Consider the following 16,649-nt stretch of genomic DNA (forward strand, 5'->3'; position numbering starts at 1 on the left):
GTGGGCTCTGGGGTCCATAAGGGCCTATGTGGGCTGGAGGGGCCTATGGGGGCTATAGGGGCTGGAGAAGGAGGGAGGGATCGGGGACAAGGGCCTCAGTGGGGGAAGGGTGGCTCCCCTCCCGCCCGCCCTCGTTGCCATGGCAACGGAGGTGGTACCTGGGCACCTGGGTTGGGGTCACTACCGCGGCCCTACCCCCGTCCCTGCCCTGGCCCTGCCCCCGCTGAACCAGCACGGCCGCGCCCCGCGGGGCTCCCCCTGCCCCACCGACACCCCACCCCACCGAGGTCCCCTACCGGCCCCACCGGCTGACCCCCCCAGACCCATGTGCCCCAGCCCCCCATGGCCCCTGTCCCCAACAGTCCCCAGCCCTCCATATGGCCCCATAGTCCTCATCCCATAGCCCCCAACCCCATATGGCCCAAGGGCCCCATCCCCATAGCCCCCAGCCTACCATGGCCCCCACCCGCTCAGTCCCATATGCCCCCATAGTCTTTATCCCACACATGTCCTGCCCCCCTGCCCCCAACCGCTGTTGCCTTGCATGCTCCTGGTCCTTTGGGTGCCGTCGCCACCGCTCCTGGTTTTGCTGGCAATGACCTGTTGGCCATCGGCGCTGCCTTGAGCATCTTGGCCAGTTATGGCTGCAACCCGGCACCCGCAACCGCAAGGTCACCATCACAGGTTCCCCAGCCACCACCCAAGCCACCCAGTATCTCATCAGCCAATATGTCACCTACGAGCAGGGTGCGAGGGACAGAAGTCTGCCCAAAGTGGGCTAGGGTTGCTCACCCTGTGTGTGGGGCGACCCATGGCATCTCCAAAGGTCCCTTGGGTGGCCAACGGTCATGGGCTTCATCACCCACGGTGTCCTATGGGCATCTATGAAGCCACATCCCCATGGACAGATCCGCAGACAGACCCATGGCCCCATGGATGGAGCCACGGCCCCATGGACAGAGCCACAGACAGAGCCACGGCCCCATGGATGGAGCCATGGCCCCACAGACAGCCTCACGGACATGGTCCTGCCCGAGAAGGGCTGCTGGGAGCCCCCAGGCCGCTTTGGTTGTGCTCTGTAGGGGGGGGTGTATATTTGCCCCCACCTCCTGTTTTGGGAGGCTGACCCCCTCCAATATTCTGGGGCAATTCATGGCCCTGGGACTGCCCGCCCATTTCAAGGGGATATTTTGCAAGGGGGGGGATATCCCAAACATTGGGGTGCGTGAGGTGGGGGTCGCGGGGTCCTGCCCACCCCAGTCTGTCCCTGGTTAACTAAACTGGTTCAACGGGAGGGGGCGGAGCCACGGCGTTTTCACTGGAGATGGGCGGGGCCACGCGGTGATCAATGAAAGGGGGCGGTGCCCCCCGGCGCCGGGGTCCAACATGCGGCTCCTTCCCAGCAGGGGGCGCCACAGGCGCGGGTCGGGAAGGGGAATGACTGACAGCCACCGCAAACAATGGTTCTGCGGGGGGTGGGAGGAGGGCTCCGGCTGACAGCCAATAGCAGCAGGAGGCTGGAGGGCGGCAGGGGGTGCGCGAAGCGGCCTAACGGCCGCCCGCAATGAGGCGGGGTGTGAGCTGACAGGCGGCGGCGGGAGTCAATGAGACGGCGGGGAGAGGCGTGTCCGGCCAATGGGGCGGGCCATGGCTGCCGCGGGGCGGTGCTGCGGCCGAGGCGGTGGAAGAGCGTGGCGGGCGGTGAGTCCCCGGGGCTCCGGGCCTCCCCCAGCCCGGTGACCGTCCGGGGCGACTCTCCGGCCCCCAGCAGCTGCCCCGGGCTGGGCTTCCCCCGATATCTGCCGCCTAAACAGCCTCCCGGGCTTGGCCTCCGGCCCCCGGCCCCCCTCCCCCGCAATTCCCCAAGCAACCCCCTAAGCCCTGTGTCCCTCTGCTCCCTCCACCCCTTCAAACGCGGGTGCCCTTTCCTAGGGGTGCCCCCTCCTACCTCCCGGGGGTGCCCCCCCATCCCCAACAGACACCCCCCCCGCACTCCTCAGTGCCATGGGGGAGCCGCGGTATCTGCAGGCTGACTGCGCCTTCCGGCACGGGGGGCACACCGTCCGGCTGACCCTTGCCCGCTCGGCACTGGCGGTGGAGGTGGAGGCTCACCTCACCGCCGACCAGTGGAAGGGGGAGTTCGACGCTGCCTGTGAGTCCTAGGGAGGGTGTTTGAGGGGATCTCCCCTCCCCAAACACTGACCGACTGAAGCCCCCTCTCTTACTTCCTCCTCACAGTCATTGAGGACCTGACCCACAAGACAGGGAATTTCAAGCAGTTTGGCATTTTCTGCAGCATGCTGGAGTCGGCGTTGACACAGGTGAGGCCGGTGCCGCTCCCCCCAACCCCTGGTGGCGTTTCGGGGAGGTTCCCAGTGAGCGCACCCCTTCCCAATTATCCCCTCTGCAGAGCAGTGAGTCCGTCAGCCTGGAGCTCCTCACCTATGCTGACCTGGAAATCCTGCGCAGCCGGAAAGTGGGGGCAATCGCCCGGCCCCCTCCTTGTGCCGCTTCCCCACTCCGCGCCAAACGCTACCTCATCCTTGTCTACTCCGTTGAGTTCGATAGGTGACGAGGTGACACCGGGTGGAGGGACATGGCAAGGGGGTATACGCCACTGTCCCCCCCCACCTCACGTGCCCGTGTGTCCCCCCCAGGATTCACTACCCGCTGCCACTGTCCTACGCGGGGAGGACGGATCCTGCCACGCTGCGCAGGCTGGTGCAGGAGCTGAGGGAAGAGCTGGCGCAGCTCCGGTCTCGGCGTGGGGACAATCGCCGAGACGCTGAGATCTGGCACCTGCGGGACGAGTGAGCAGTGCCAGCATCACTGGGAAGGGTTTGGGGGACCCCTGCCTTGCACTCAGAGTGAGGAGGGACCCCCTCAACCACCCTGCATCACCCCTGCTAGGTTGCAGCGGGCACTGGAGGAGAAGCGGATGGCGGAGGTGGCGCTGCGGGCTATGCGGCAAGAGTCGGATGGCGGGACAGTGGCCGAGGTGATGGCGCTGCGGCGAGCGGCGCGGGTTTTGGAGGACAAGCTACTGCAGGAGAAAGCCCGGCACCAGCGCGAGCACCGGCAGCTGGCCACTGAGGTGGGCTGCCCTCGCGGTTGGGGGGCTGCCGGCGGCTGGGGGGCCGGTGGCGGCACAGCCAACCTTTCTGCACCCCCTCACAGCTGGCAGAGGTGAAGGCATCAGAGCGGAGGCTGCAGCTGCGGGTGAAGAGCCTGACGGCCGAGCTAGCCTCCTACAAGAGAGGGTGAGGCTGGGGTGGGGGTTGTGGGGGGCCCCCCATGCGTGTGGGGTGGCCCCCAGTCTCCCCCTCACGGCGCTGGTCCTCTCGGCAGCCGCCTGATGTCCGCTGGCACAGCCACCTGCCCCCAGGAGCGACGGTCCCCCTCCGGCGGCCGCCTGCCACGCTCAGCGTCCCAGGAGAGCCGCGCTGGCAGCCAGGGCCGCCCGCCGCCGCGGTCCCCATCACCCGCAGGTGGGGACACTTAGGGGGGGACCCACACAGATTGGGAGCGGGGGGCACATGTGGTTTGCACTGTCCCCACCCCAACACCCTTCTCCCCCTCCCCACCAGGCCCCCGCCCGCCACGTTTTGACCCCACTGCCTTCGTCCGGGCCCGGCAGCGCCGGCAGAAGGAGGCCCAGCTCAAAAAGTAAGTGGTGACACTGGGGCTGTCCCCATCCCCTCCCTCCCCTGGCACTTGGGGAAGCCCCCAGCCCCACTGCCTCACCACCATCTCCCTTGGGTGCAGCCAGCGGCCCAGGGCGGCTTTCAGCAGGGCCAGCCCAGCAAGGAGCCGCGGGCGCAGCTCCTCGGGTGAGTGCGAGGGGGTGGGTGTGTGGGGGGCACCTGCTGGGTGCTGGGGGTCCTTCCCCAAGCTCACCCTGCCTCCCTTCCTCCCTCTCCTCTGCAATTTCTCCCCACAGCCGAAAGCTTCCGCAGCCGGCGCTCAGCGGTGAGCTCTGGCAGTGAAGCTGATGAGCGCTCTGAGCCCCTGCCCTCCAGGTAACCGCCAGGGGGGTGGAGCGGGGGGGGGGAGCACCCCAAGACTCCCCCCAGGCATCCCTTAACACACAACCCCCCCATCCCGGGGCAGGAGGGTGACCCGCACCCGGAGACCCCTGAGCGCCTCGTCCTGCAATGGCTCTGGCATGGTGAGTGGCTACCTGGGATCACACCCACAGTTTGGGGGTCCCTCCCTGCACCCCCAAAGTGAGGTGACTGCAGTGGGGAGGACACAGTAGTGTCAGCCCCAACTCCTTCCTCCACCCCCAGGACCCTCGCCCAGCCACCAGCCACAAGCTGCCCATGGGCAGTGCTGCCAGCAAGCACCCCGGTAAAGGTGAGCCCCCTCCCCCTGATTTTTGGGGTGCCCCCTGCCCCAACTCGGGTCTTTTTTAACTCACTTTTCCCCCCTCCCCAGAGAACCGCTACGAGGAGCCCTCAGCTGAGCTGGCTGAGATCGACGCCCGGCTGCAGGCGCTGCAGGAGTACATGGACAGGCTGGGCACCCACACGTGACCGCCCCCCCCTGGGACCCACGTGTCCCCTCAGACCCTCTCAGGGACCCCCAGGCCCCCCCTGGGGACCCTCACTGCCCCATATCCCCGGGGGGTGACAGTACTGGTGTGGGACGAGTGTTGTGTCCCCCCCCCAATAAACCCTTGTGTGGCCCCACGGTGTGTCCTGCTTCTTGGGGGGCCCTGTCCGCCCTGCATCCTGCTGCTGGGATGAGTGACCCCCATCCCCCCTCGGGTGACAGTGGTGTCCCCATGGCACTGGCCGCGCTCCCCGCTGTGGCTGTGCCACCACCACAGCTTTATTCATCTCTGTATCACACAAAATGGCAGCATGTGGGGACAATGGTGGCTGCAGCCGGCTGGGGGCTGTGGTTTGGTGTTGGTGGCAGCCAGCCCTGAGACCACGGGTGACGATGTCACCAAAGCGCGGAGGTCCTGGGGGGCCAGGGGGGCGGTCTTTGCACCAAAACCATTCGCTGCCGCCGTGGCTACACCAGTGATGATGCCACCACAGCGTGGAGGTGCTTGGGGACAGCGCAGGGCACTGGAGCCACGACTCAGTGATGGTGCCACCCTCGGGAGGATGCTGCAGTGACGACGCTGGCAGTGACCACCCCACCATGACCACCGCGGTGCCAGTGTTGCCACGAGAACGCTGGTGCCCGTGACACCATGAGGACACCAGTACTGGCGGCGGATATCAGGCTGGCGGTGCCGGTGCTGGATCCCGGTGACGCTGCTGACATGGCACCACCACAGGTTAGAGCGCCGGCAGCTGCCCACGGATGTCGGGCAGGAGGCGGCAGGTGGTGACGATGTCGACGGTGGCAGCCACAGCGTGCAGGTCACGGCGAGCCAGGCGCAGGCAGTGGGCAGCGGCAGCGGCCGCTGCCTGTGCCCGGCCCAGGGCCCCCCCCAGGCACCCCAGGTGCCGGGCGGCGCTGCCGTAGCTGTGCCGCAGGGCACTGCCCACCGCCCCCCGCAGCCGCCCTGAACCCTCCCGCAGCCTCTGTTGCAGCAGCGAGGGGCCCCCCTGGCTGCCCCCCCAAACTGCAGCCGGCTCCTCTGCCAGCACGGGGGGGGTCTTCGGCCTCCGCCTGCCTTCCTCCTCCTCCTCCTCCTCCTCCTCCTCTGTCTCGGAGGCTTCACCTGGCACCTTCAGCCCGGCCCCGGGGGCCCCCCCGACCGCCCCCCTCGGCGGCTCCGGCTCCGAGTCACTCTCAGAGGCTTCGCCCGGCACCACCCTCGGGGGCCGGGGGGCGGCCATGGCCTGGGTGGCGCGAGGGGTCTCAGGGGGGCCAGCATCCCCCATGGCCCCGGGATCCTGCAGAGTAACTGCCCCCTCTCGTGCTCAGAACCCCCACCAGCCCCAGCGGGACCCCCAGCCCCTCACAGTGACCCCAGGAACCTCCCCAGCCCCACCGGGACCCCCAGACAGCCCCACGCCCACGGGGACGCCCCCGCCCCCCCAGCCCCATGGAGACCCCAGACCCCCACGTCCCGGGAGCCACCCGGACACGCCCCCTCCAGCCCCATCAGAGCCCCCCCAACCCACCCCCGGACATCCCCCCCAGCCCCACGGCGACCGCAGAGCCCCACACCCAGGGACACCCCACACGCCCGGAGATCCCCCCGACCCGACGGCGGCCCCAGACCCTCAGGTTCTGCCTCCCCGACACCCTCCCAGCCCCCTGGGGATCTCCCACCTCCTGCCAGGAGCCGCCGCAGGTCACATGACGGGCGGCCAGCGCGACCGCCGCGTCACGTGTCACCCACGGCCGCCACCCGGAAATGCCCTCACTCGACATGGCGGGGCGAGCGCCGCCAGTGGGTGGCGCATGCGCGGGGCGGGCAGTGGGAGGGGGGGTGCCCTCTGCCCCCTGGCGGCGGGAGGGGGAGCGCTGCGGCGGGTGGCACTGGGGAGAACTGGGAGGGACTGGGGGGGAACTGGGGTGACAGGGGCGCTGGGAGGGACTGGGGGGAACCAGGGTGATGGGAGCACTGGGCGGACTGGGGGGGGCCCTGCTGTCCCCTGTCCTCAATGCCCAGAGCCCCCCTGTCCCCGGGAGGCCCCGATGTCCCCACCCCAGGGACACGGGGACACGGCAAGTGCTGGCGACTGGTTTAATGTGGGCTCCAAGGGTCCTGCGGGCCGACGGTGGCACCTCCCTGGGACAGCGGGGACCCGAAGGGGGACAGGCCTGGTGTTGGCTGAGACAACCATGTCGTGTCCCCATCCCCACCCTCATCCCTGTCCCCACGCCCGGTGGCTGGTGTCCCCGGGGCTGGCTCAGCACTTGATGCAGGCGAGGGTGACGTCCCCGGCCACCTCCAGCTGGTCGATGGTGGTGGGTGGCAGCCGGTGGCTGTAGTCGCAGACGTGGCACCCGTTCACCCACAGGGCGAAGGCCTGGCTCAGCGGCCGGATCTCCAGCTGGGTGACCCTGGTGTCACTGTGGGGCACAGAGACCCCCGGGGACACCCCAGGACCCACCCTGGGGACACCCACCCTGGACCAGGACCATGACCCAGCAGGAGCTGGATTGTGACTAGGACTGGGACTGGGACTAGCACTGGGACAGGGATGGGGCCCAGGACCAGGATCAAGACCATGTCCCAGGCCAGGACTGGGACCAGGACAAGTATCAGGAGCGGAGCTAGGACCAGGATCAGGACTGGGACAGGACTAGGACTAGGACTGGGACTGGGACCAGGACTGGGACCACAACCAGGACCAGGACCAGGACTAGGACCAGGACCAAGACCCATGTCCAGAAGCAGGACCAGGAGCACGACCAGAACGAGAACCACAACCAGGCTCAGGCCCAGGCTCACCTGGAAGGGCTGCCCGCTCTGGAAGGGCATGGCACCCGTGGTGTACCGCTCCTCGGGCCCCCAGCACCCGCGCTGCTGGGTGTTGCGCACCAGCACGGCCTCGCGCAGGCGGGGGTTGACATGCAGCACCACGTCCCCTGTGCTGCTGCTCCGCAGGTTTGCGTGGAACCTGCAACCGGGGGCATCCTCCAGCACCCGGCATCCAGCACCCGGCATCCAGCACCCGGCACCCAGCACCAGCCCTGGACACCCCAGCACCCAGCACCAGCCCTGGCCCGCTCTCAGCACCAGCACTGACGCCCCCAGCCCCCTGACCTGTTGGCATTGGCGTGGACGGTGCCCACGATGGTGATGGGCTGGATGAGGCCCGAGGGGCCCTTGCTCAGCGCCATGTGGAAGGGGACGCCCTGCAGGAACACCCATCAGTCCCGTCACCCAGGGACACCCACTCGCCGTCACCCCCCGTCACCCCGTGCTCACCGGGCTGCTGATGGTCACCGGCGTGTAGGGCTGTGGGGAGAGGAGAGTGTGGGGCTGGGGGGGTGTGCCCTGGGCCACCCTTGCCACCCACGGGTGCCCCCAGCTGAGCTGCTGGGTGCTGAGCATCGCCAGTCTGGCAGGAGAGCCAGGGTGCTTGCACAGGCCTGTGCACCCCCACATGCACCCACGGGTGTCACAGGCACTTGTGCACCCACCCATGGGTGTCACAGGCACCCCTGCACCCATGGAGACACCCACAGGTGTCACAGGCACTTGTGCACCCACCCATGGGTGTCACAGGCACCCCTGCACCCATGGAGACACCCACAGGTGTCACAGGCACTCGTGCACCCACCCACGGGTGCTTGTACATGCCCCCGGCACCCCCACCCGTCGGTGCCCCTGCACCCTGCTCCCCCCCACTCACGGGGGTCGCTGGGGGCGGCAGCGCTGGTGCCCCGACACCTGCAGCCACATGCTGGAGGAGCAGAAGGACACAGATGGTGATGTCACCCACCACTGTCCCCCACCCCTGCACCTCCCCAAACCCCCGGGGGTCCCCAACCCTCCACTCCAGAGGTCCCTGTCCCCACGGATGTGCCCAAGCCCTGTATGTCCCCATGGATGTCTCTGACCCCCCATGAATGTCCCCAACCCCCTTGAGGTCCCCAACCCCTGGATGTCCCCAATCCCCTCAGACATCTCCATGGAGGTCTCTGACCCCCATGGATGTCCCCAAGCCCTGCATGTCCCCAACCTCCTCGAGGTCCCCAACCCCCCAGGGTCCCCAGCTCCCCAGACATCCTTGTCCCCACAGAGGTCCCCAAGCCCTGGATGTTCCCAACCCTTGGAGGTCCCCAACCGCCTCAGATGTCTCATGGAGGTCTCTATCCCCCCATGGCTGTCCCCAAGCCCTGGCTGTCCCCAAGCCCGAGAGGTCCCCAGGGTGGGGCTGGGGGTGCTCACAGGGCCGGTGAAGGTGATGCAGGTGAGGGTGACATCACCGGTGACCTCGAGGGCCTGGACGCTGGCGAGGGGCAGGCGGTGAAGGAACTCCAGCGCGTGCTGTCCGTTCACGGACACCTGTGGGGACAGCGGGCACAGAGGGGGCAGAAGGGACATCAGGGTGATGCACCACGGCTGTGCCCACTCTGGGGGTCTGAGCACCCACAGCTGGGGGTCCCACCTGGTAGCTGTGCTCCTGGACGTGGATGATGATCTCCAGGGTCCCTCCGCGGCCGAGGCGCAGGGGGGTACAGCGCTCCTCGGGCTCCCACAGCCCCCCGTGCCGCGCGGCGCAGCCCAGCACCGGCCCCGCCGTGAAACGGGGGTTCAGCTGGAGGGCGACGTCCCCCCCTCCGCAGCACAGGGCCACCGTGAACCTGCCGCACCGGCGCCCGTGGGGGGGGCACCCACGGCCTGGGGAGCCCCCCTGCACCCCACACGCTGTGGGGGGGCACCCCACAGCCTGGGGGGGATCCCCTGCACCCCACAGCCCGGGGGGGGGCACCCAGCACCCCCACTGCACACCACACCCTGTGGGGTGGGCACCCCCACCCCCAGGGGTCGGTCACTCCCTGCACCCCCACGCCCCATGAGTTGGGGGGCAACCGTAGCCCCCTCACCCAGCTTGAGGAAACCACCAGCCCTCTCTCCTTCCACGCCCTCAGTTTGGGGGCACCCCCACCCCCCGTGCTCTCCTCCTCCTGTCCCCAACTGAACCTTTGCCCTTCCCCATGGCACCCAGCCCCCTCTGGGCTGGTGGATGCTGGGGGGGCACTGGGGGGTACCCACCTCTTCGCCTGGGGCCGGACCTGCCCCTGGATTATCACCATCCTGCCCCCGCGCAGCCCCCCGAAGATGTACCCCAGGAAGGGAACTCTCTGGATGGGGACAGGGACGGGGGACATGGTGGCCCCGGGGGACACACCGGGCCCAGAGGTCACTGCTGCCCTCCCCCCCAGCCCCACATGGCTCCCCTGATCCCCTCTGTCCCCCCAGCCCCGTACAGCACCCCCCACTCTATATAGCCCCCTCCTTAGTCCCATATAGACCATCCAACCTCATGCCAGACCCATAGGGTCCTCCCTGTCCCCATAGGGTCCCTCCCTATCTCCATAGAATACCCCTGTCCCCATAGGATCTCCCCTGTCTGCACAGGGTACCCCTCATCCCATAGGGTCCCCTTGTCGATATCCCAGTCCCATAGGATCCCCCCCCAGCCCCATAGGATCCCCCTCGGTCCCACATATCTCCCCTGGTTCCATATGCCCCCCCCCCCAGCCCCGCCCTATAGACCCCATAGGGCTCCACTCACCGGGTTGACGATGGGGGGCTGGAAGTCCATGGTGGCTGCTGTCCGTGGGGCACGAGGTGCTGGGTGCTGGTGATCCCTCGGGGCCAGAATCCGGCGGGCAGGTGTGGTCCCTCCCCAGTGACCTCTGTCCTGCCCCACTCACTTTCATTTCTCCACGGTGGCACCCGCCCGGAGGGTGGCACCGCACCCTTGTCCCCGTGTCCCCGCGGGGACCCACCAGCCACCCCACCCTTGTGTCTCCGTGGGGCCCTGCCAGGACCCCCATCCCCGCGTTCCCCACATCCCCTGCGTCCCCCGGGGCCCCGGTGTCCCCTGTGCAGATCCCCCCCTGCGGCCATGGAGCTCCACGGGGAGCAGATCTGCACCCGCACCCGGGGAGGGCCCCATGCCGGAGCAGGGGGATGCCCGAAGGAGGCCGTGACCCCATGGGCAGCCCGCGCTGGGGCCGGCTCCTGGCAGGGCCTGTGGCCCTGTGGGGAGAGAGAGGAGCCCCGGCTGGAGCAGGTTTGCTGGCAGGACCTGGGACCCCGCGGGGCCAGGCTGGAGCGGCCTGTTCCTGAAGGATGGCACCCGTGGGTGACCCAGGCTGGAGCGGCCTGTTCCTGAAGGATGGCACCCGTGGGGGGACCCAGGCTGGAGCGGCCTGTTCCTGAAGGATGGCACCCGTGGGGGGACCCAGGCTGGAGCGGCCTGTTCCTGAAGGATGGCACCCGTGGGTGACCCAGGCTGGAGCGGCCTGTTCCTGAAGGATGGCACCCATGGGGGACCCAGGCTGGAGCGGCCTGTTCCTGAAGGATGGCACCCGTGGGTGACCCAGGCTGGAGCGGCCTGTTCCTGAAGGACGGCACCCATGGGGGACCCAGGCTGGAGCGGCCTGTTCCTGAAGGACGGCACCCATGGGGGACCCAGGCCACCGCGAGGAGCTGCCAGCACTGTCACCCAGCCCCGCGCAGGATCCGACCCGGCCTGTTCCGGCCCCTGTGCCCTGTGTCCCCCTGTCCCCACACCCTCCGTGTCCCCATGTTCCCGCGGCCCCTCCATCTCCCGTGTCCCCCTTGTGCCCCCCTTGTCCCCAAGCCCCTGCACCCTGTCCCCCACCATGTCCTCCGTGTCCCTGGTGCCCCCCATGTCCCATGGATGGATCCGGTCCCCTCGCCACCTCCCATTAACCCTTTCCTGGTTCAGGGGTCCAGAGCTGGGTTTGGGGTGGAAAACCCCACTTTTGGCCATGTCACTGGTGGTGGTGGCTGGCCAGTCACCCCTGCTGGTGGCCATGTCACCCGTGCTGGTGGCCAGCAGGCACCATCTGTGCCCGGGCCAGCAGGTTCCTCTGACAGGAGCCACCAACCACAGGAAGCATTGATGTCATGGCGATGTCACGGCGATGTCACGGCAATATCATGGCGATGGCAGGGTGATGTCACGGTGATGGTAGGGCGACGGCAGGGCGATGGCAGGGCGATGATGACGTGGCCATGTCACGGGCAGAGGCTGTCCCCTCAGCTCTGCCCGCGGCAGCCGGCTCCTGGCCCGGCCTGCCTGGGGGGCACGGGGACCCCCCCGCGTCCCCGCCGGGTCCCCATAGCCCCCCACATGCCCCCCACCCCTACATGCTCCCCATATCCCCCCTGTCCCCCACATCCCCTTCGCCCCCCAGCCCCCCCATCTCCAGCAGGATCCCGCTCCAGCCCCGTCTCCCCATCCCAGCCCACACCCCACACTCCGTGGGGCTGGATCCGGCCAGGCATTGCTGGGCCCTGACTCAGGAGAAGCTCCCGCCGGCGCAGCCGGAATTTCTGCCCGATCCACACCTAATTATTTCCTCCCTGGCCGGGCAGCGGCGGGGCTGGATCCTGAGCCCGTATAAATCCGGCAGGGAGCCTGCGCCAGGGACCGGTGCGGCTGGCGGCAGGCGGGGATGGAGCCGGCGGCGCTGCCCGGGGTAGGACGGGGACGGGGACGGGGCAGGATGAGGCCCCGGGGGTGGCCCTGGGCCAGCTTGTGGGGGTGTGCTGGGGGTGGAGAGGGTAGGGGGGCCCAGCCACCAGTGTCCCCAGTATAGGCTGGGCTAGGGTCACCAGTGTCCCCAGTACAGGCTGTTCCATGGTCACCAGTATCCCCCAGTATAGGCTGGGCTAGTGTTACCAGTGTCCCCAGTACAGATTGAGCTACGGTGACCAGTGTCCCCAGTATAGGCTGAGCTAGGGACACCACTATCCCCAGTACAGGCTGTCTCATGGTCACCAGTATCGCCCAGCATAGGCTGAGCTATGGTGACCAGTGTCTCCAGTATAGGCTGGGCTAGCATCACCATTGTCCCCGGTATAGGCTGTCCATGGTCACCAGTATCCCCAGTAGAGGCTGTTTCGTGGTCACCAGTACCCCCACTCCTGGCTGATCCTCGTACAGGCTCTTCCAGAGTCTCAGTTCAGGATGTCCCAGTGTCACCAGTGCTCCCAGTCCAGCCTGTGCCAATGCACCCAGGTCCAGCCTGTCCCATAGCAACCAGTATCCCACATCCAGGCTGTCCCTATGTCCCATGTGTCCCCAGTCTAGCCTGCCCCATTGCCCCCAGTGCTCCCAGCCCAGACTGTCTCATGCTCCCCAGTGTCCCCAGCACCAGTTGCAGCCTGGCCCCAGTATCCAGCGGGCCAGTTTGTCCTGCTTAGTCCCGATCACCCCACTCCAGTCTGTCCCAGTCCATCCCAGCCTGTACTCACACCCCTCCCAGACCCCTTGTCACCCAGGTCCCCCCATCATCCCCACAGGGGCAGCCGGGGAGGGGACACAGGGCTGCCAAGGGACAAGGACAGGGTCACCCAGTTTAAGAGCAGGATTTTGGTGGCAACCCCCCCAAAGCCAGCTCAAGACCGTGAGGTAGTTCTATCCCCAAGATGACCTCATGTCCCCATGGTGTCCCCAAGGTATCCCCATGTCCCCATGGTGTCCCCATGGTGTCCCCAAGGTATCCCCATGTCCCCATGGTGTCCCCATGGTGTCCTCTGTCCCTGGGGTGCCCCCAGGCTGTGCAGTGGGTGCCACGTGTCCCTCCCTCCAGCAGCGTGCCTGCTCGCCGGCATGTGGGGGGGGCCCAGCAGGACCCCCGGGGTGCTGCGAGGAGCGGCTGGCCTGTCTGGGCCCGGGGGGTGACGCCTGCGCCTGCCGCGACGGTGCCTTCGTGGAGGTGGAGCCGGGGGAGAACCAAGGTATGGGGGTGGCAGGAGGCAATGGTGGGGCTGGGGGCAGCCAGGGGGGCCGGGCCCTCCTGTCCTGCCTGGCCATCCCCTCCCCTCCCATCCCATCCCATCCCATCCCATCCAATTCCATCCCCATCCCACTGCATCCCATCCCATCTCCACCGCGTTCCATCCCAGTGCATCCCATCCCCATCCCATGGCCTCCCATCCCATCCCAGTGCATCCCATCCCATGCCCACCCCATCCCAGTACATCCCATCCCATCCCATGGCCTCCCATGCCATCCAATCCCATCCCCATCCCAGTGCATCCCAATGCATCCCACCCCCTCCTATCCCATCCCATCCCCATCCCAGTGCATCCCAGTGCATCCCATCCCATCCCACCCCATCCCATCCCCACCCATACCATCCCAGTGCATCCCATCCCATCCCCATCCCAGTGCATCGCATCCCATCCCATCCAATCCCCATCCCAGTGCATCCCCTCCCAGTGCATCCCATCTCATCCCACCCCCACCCCATCCCATCCCCATCCCAGTGCATACCAGTGCATCCCATCACATCCCCTCCGCTCCCATCCCCATCCCATCCAATGCCATCCCCATCCCAGTGCATACCAGTGCATCCCATCACCTCCCCTCCGCTCCCATTCCCATCCCAGTGCATCCCATCCCCATCCCAGTGCATCGCTGTGCATCCCATCCCAGTGCATCCCATCTCATCCCATCCCATCCCAATCCCATTCCCAATCCCATGCCATCCCATCCCCATCTCACCCCCATTCCCAATCCCATCCCATCCCCATCTCACCCCCATTCCCAATCCCATCCCATCCCCTCCCATCCCTTACTCAGCCCCCATCAGTGCTTTAATTGTACCCGGCATTAATTATAACCTCAGCCAATGGGGGTCTCCCCCTGATTTGGGGTCCCCATGGCAGCAGCACCTCCCCCATTTGCCCCTCCACAGGTTTGGGGTCCCCATGGTGGCAGCACCCTTGTCCCCAGGGGTGGGTGGGCTCCCTGGTGCCTGCCGACGTGGCGGGGGGCCCAGGCTCACCCCGCCTGTCCCCTCCCGGTCCCCAGAGGCGCTGACGGAGGATGACATCTACTGCCGCTGCCTCTCCAAGACGCTGTGCCACACGGCCACCCCCGTCACCGTCGGCTTCTACGCCCCCTGCGGCCACCGCCTCTACTCCCTGCTGGACAAGGTCACCGGTGGGTGTGGGGCCACGGGGCCACCGCGGGTCGCCCCCCAGAGCCCCCCAGCCAGCCCCGGCCGGGTGCTGGTCGTCCCCGCGGCACCAGCATCCCGCCCGTTTGCACCCCAGATTTGGGCTCCCCATTGCAGCAGCGTCCGTCCTGCTCCCGCCCCTCCTCAGCCCCAGATTTGGGGTCCCTGTTGCTTGTCCCACCACCCCCTTTTCTTCTACAGATTTGGGGTCCCCCTTTGCACCAGCACCCACCTCACCCCGTCCTATTTCTCCCCCCAATTCGGGCTCCCCGTGGCACCAGCACCCTTCCCATGGCTCAGGGCACCTCCACCGCTGGTTCCCTCACCTCCGTCCCGTCCCCCCCAGGCTTCATGCGGGAGGAGATGGCGCAGCGGGAGGAGGCCGAGCTGCGCCGGAGCCACCAGAAACCGCGTAGCCCCGAGGGCTGGGGGTTGCTGCTGGCCCTCTGGTACCTGGCCTTCTACAAGCCCATCATCACCGAGGCTCACCTGAGGAGGAAGAACATTAAGTTCATCTTCATCCGCTTCAGCGCCTGGCAGTATGCCGGCTGCGACAAGCTCTGGGCTGGTTTGGTCACCACCCTCTGCGACAGCATCCGCCACCATTTTGGGGCTCTGCCCCTCAGCGTCTACCATGTCATGGGCACCCGGCCCCGCTTTGCCTCCGGCTTCAGCCAGAAGGAGTGGGTCCTCAAGACGGGCACCTGCCTCAAGCTCTGGGGAATGCTCTTCATCCTGGGTGTCGGCCTCACCGTCCTGCTGGTGGCCCTCTTGGTGCCTGGCATTAAGGACCACCATGCCTTGAAGGTGGTGGGCAGTGCCGTCACCTCGCTCTCAGGTTCCGGTCTGGTGCTGGGAGCCTTCTCCATCCTGAAGAACCTGTTGGTCAGCGAGAAGCAGAAGATCGAGCGGTTGACCAACAGTGATAGGTTCGCCAGCCAGCTGGGATTCATGAGCAAGGTGCGCCATGAGGTGGAGGTGCTGGTTGACTTTTTGGCCTTCATGGAGATCTTTGAGCGCCGACGGCTCCGCGTGGTGCTGGAGATCACCAGCCTGGACATCTGTTACCCAGAGAAGGTGGCTGGCGTCCTCAATGCCATGAACACCTTGCTGTCCAATGCCAACACCCCCTTCATCTTCATCCTGGCCGTGGACCCCAGCATCATCGTCCCCTGCCTGGAGCAGACCGGGTGCATGAAGGGTCTTGCTGACAATGGTTACCTCTACCTCAACCGGACGGTGACGTTGCCCTTCTCCATCCCCGAAATGGGTGCCCGCTCCCGCCTGCGATGCCTGGAAGCCGCTGTCCAGACGCGGGAGGATCTCATGTACCGGATCATCACCGCCAACGTAGAACGACGCCGAGCCAAGTGCCAGGGCGTCCCGGCTGTTCACAGCCGAAGGGAAGTGGACGCCGAAGCCGTCCGCTGCATCCACGAAGCTTTCCACTGCCTCCACGATGGCAGCGACCCTCTCACCCGGTACCTCCCCACCAATGGCGCCCATGTCCGCCGTATCGTCAACACCATCCCCATCACCCTACGGCTCCTCCTGCACCGTGCTGGCACCCCTGGCACCCCCTCGCCCCGCGCCGCTGCCGCTTGGGTGGTGCTGGCCGACCAGTGGCCGTGCCGGCTGAGCTGGGCACTGCAGTGCCTGGAGGATGCTTGGCAGAGCCGGTCAGCACCAGATTTCGGCACACGATCCCTGTGGAGCATCTTCCAGGAGAACGTGGGGGAGCTGAGCGCCCTGCGGCAGCCCCTGCACAACGTCCTCAGCCTGGACGGGGACCCTGAGCTCTTCCAGACCTTCCTCGCCCACGACTTCCCTTTCACTGCCCGCGACGCCCGTGCCTTCCTCGGCGTCACCGTCAACCTGGACCACTCCATCCGGCACAAGATGGGGCTCCTGCGTGGCCTTGACCGCCTACAGAAAGCTGCCTCCATCCCGGTGTCCCGCAGTGTCCAGTGTCCCCACCCCGAGTGACGGTGATGCCGGCATCGGGTCGCCGGATGATGCCTCTGAACATGGAGCCCCCAAATAGGTTTGGA

At 67.3% G+C, this 16,649-nt stretch overlaps 4 protein-coding genes across 4 annotated transcripts; 2 read left to right on the forward strand and 2 right to left on the reverse strand.

Moving 5' to 3' along the window:
- Positions 1-2,004: 2,004 nt before the first annotated feature.
- Positions 2,005-4,535, forward strand: CCDC61 (coiled-coil domain containing 61; the record flags this gene model as incomplete). The annotated part of the gene is made up of 13 exons (XM_082012026.1): positions 2,005-2,152; positions 2,239-2,321; positions 2,411-2,568; positions 2,658-2,810; positions 2,911-3,094; positions 3,178-3,260; positions 3,349-3,488; positions 3,588-3,666; positions 3,766-3,830; positions 3,941-4,019; positions 4,111-4,168; positions 4,290-4,356; positions 4,438-4,535. 13 exons carry the CDS (start codon positions 2,005-2,007, stop codon positions 4,533-4,535), a joined length of 1,395 nt encoding a protein of 464 aa, XP_081868152.1.
- Positions 4,536-5,294: 759 nt separating this feature from the next.
- Positions 5,295-5,801, reverse strand: BLOC1S3 (biogenesis of lysosomal organelles complex 1 subunit 3; the record flags this gene model as incomplete). Its single annotated transcript, XM_082012031.1, has 1 exon — positions 5,295-5,801. The coding sequence occupies one exon, from the start codon at positions 5,799-5,801 to the stop codon at positions 5,295-5,297; it is 507 nt and encodes a 168-aa protein (XP_081868157.1).
- Positions 5,802-6,824: 1,023 nt separating this feature from the next.
- On the reverse strand, positions 6,825-10,196 carry LOC309414704 (galectin-9-like; the record flags this gene model as incomplete). The annotated part of the gene is made up of 8 exons (XM_082012069.1): positions 6,825-6,968; positions 7,370-7,538; positions 7,685-7,776; positions 7,850-7,879; positions 8,816-8,932; positions 9,036-9,231; positions 9,644-9,732; positions 10,167-10,196. The coding sequence occupies 8 exons, from the start codon at positions 10,194-10,196 to the stop codon at positions 6,825-6,827; spliced, it is 867 nt and encodes a 288-aa protein (XP_081868195.1).
- Positions 10,197-12,084: 1,888 nt separating this feature from the next.
- Positions 12,085-16,584, forward strand: NKPD1 (NTPase KAP family P-loop domain containing 1; the record flags this gene model as incomplete). Its single annotated transcript, XM_082012070.1, has 4 exons — positions 12,085-12,108; positions 13,225-13,372; positions 14,451-14,582; positions 14,945-16,584. 4 exons carry the CDS (start codon positions 12,085-12,087, stop codon positions 16,582-16,584), a joined length of 1,944 nt encoding a protein of 647 aa, XP_081868196.1.
- Positions 16,585-16,649: the final 65 nt, after the last annotated feature.

The sequence above is a fragment of the Phaethon aethereus genome, assembly GCF_964289735.1.
Source record: "Phaethon aethereus genome assembly, chromosome: 31".
In the NCBI taxonomy this organism is placed as follows: Eukaryota; Metazoa; Chordata; class Aves; order Phaethontiformes; family Phaethontidae; genus Phaethon; species Phaethon aethereus.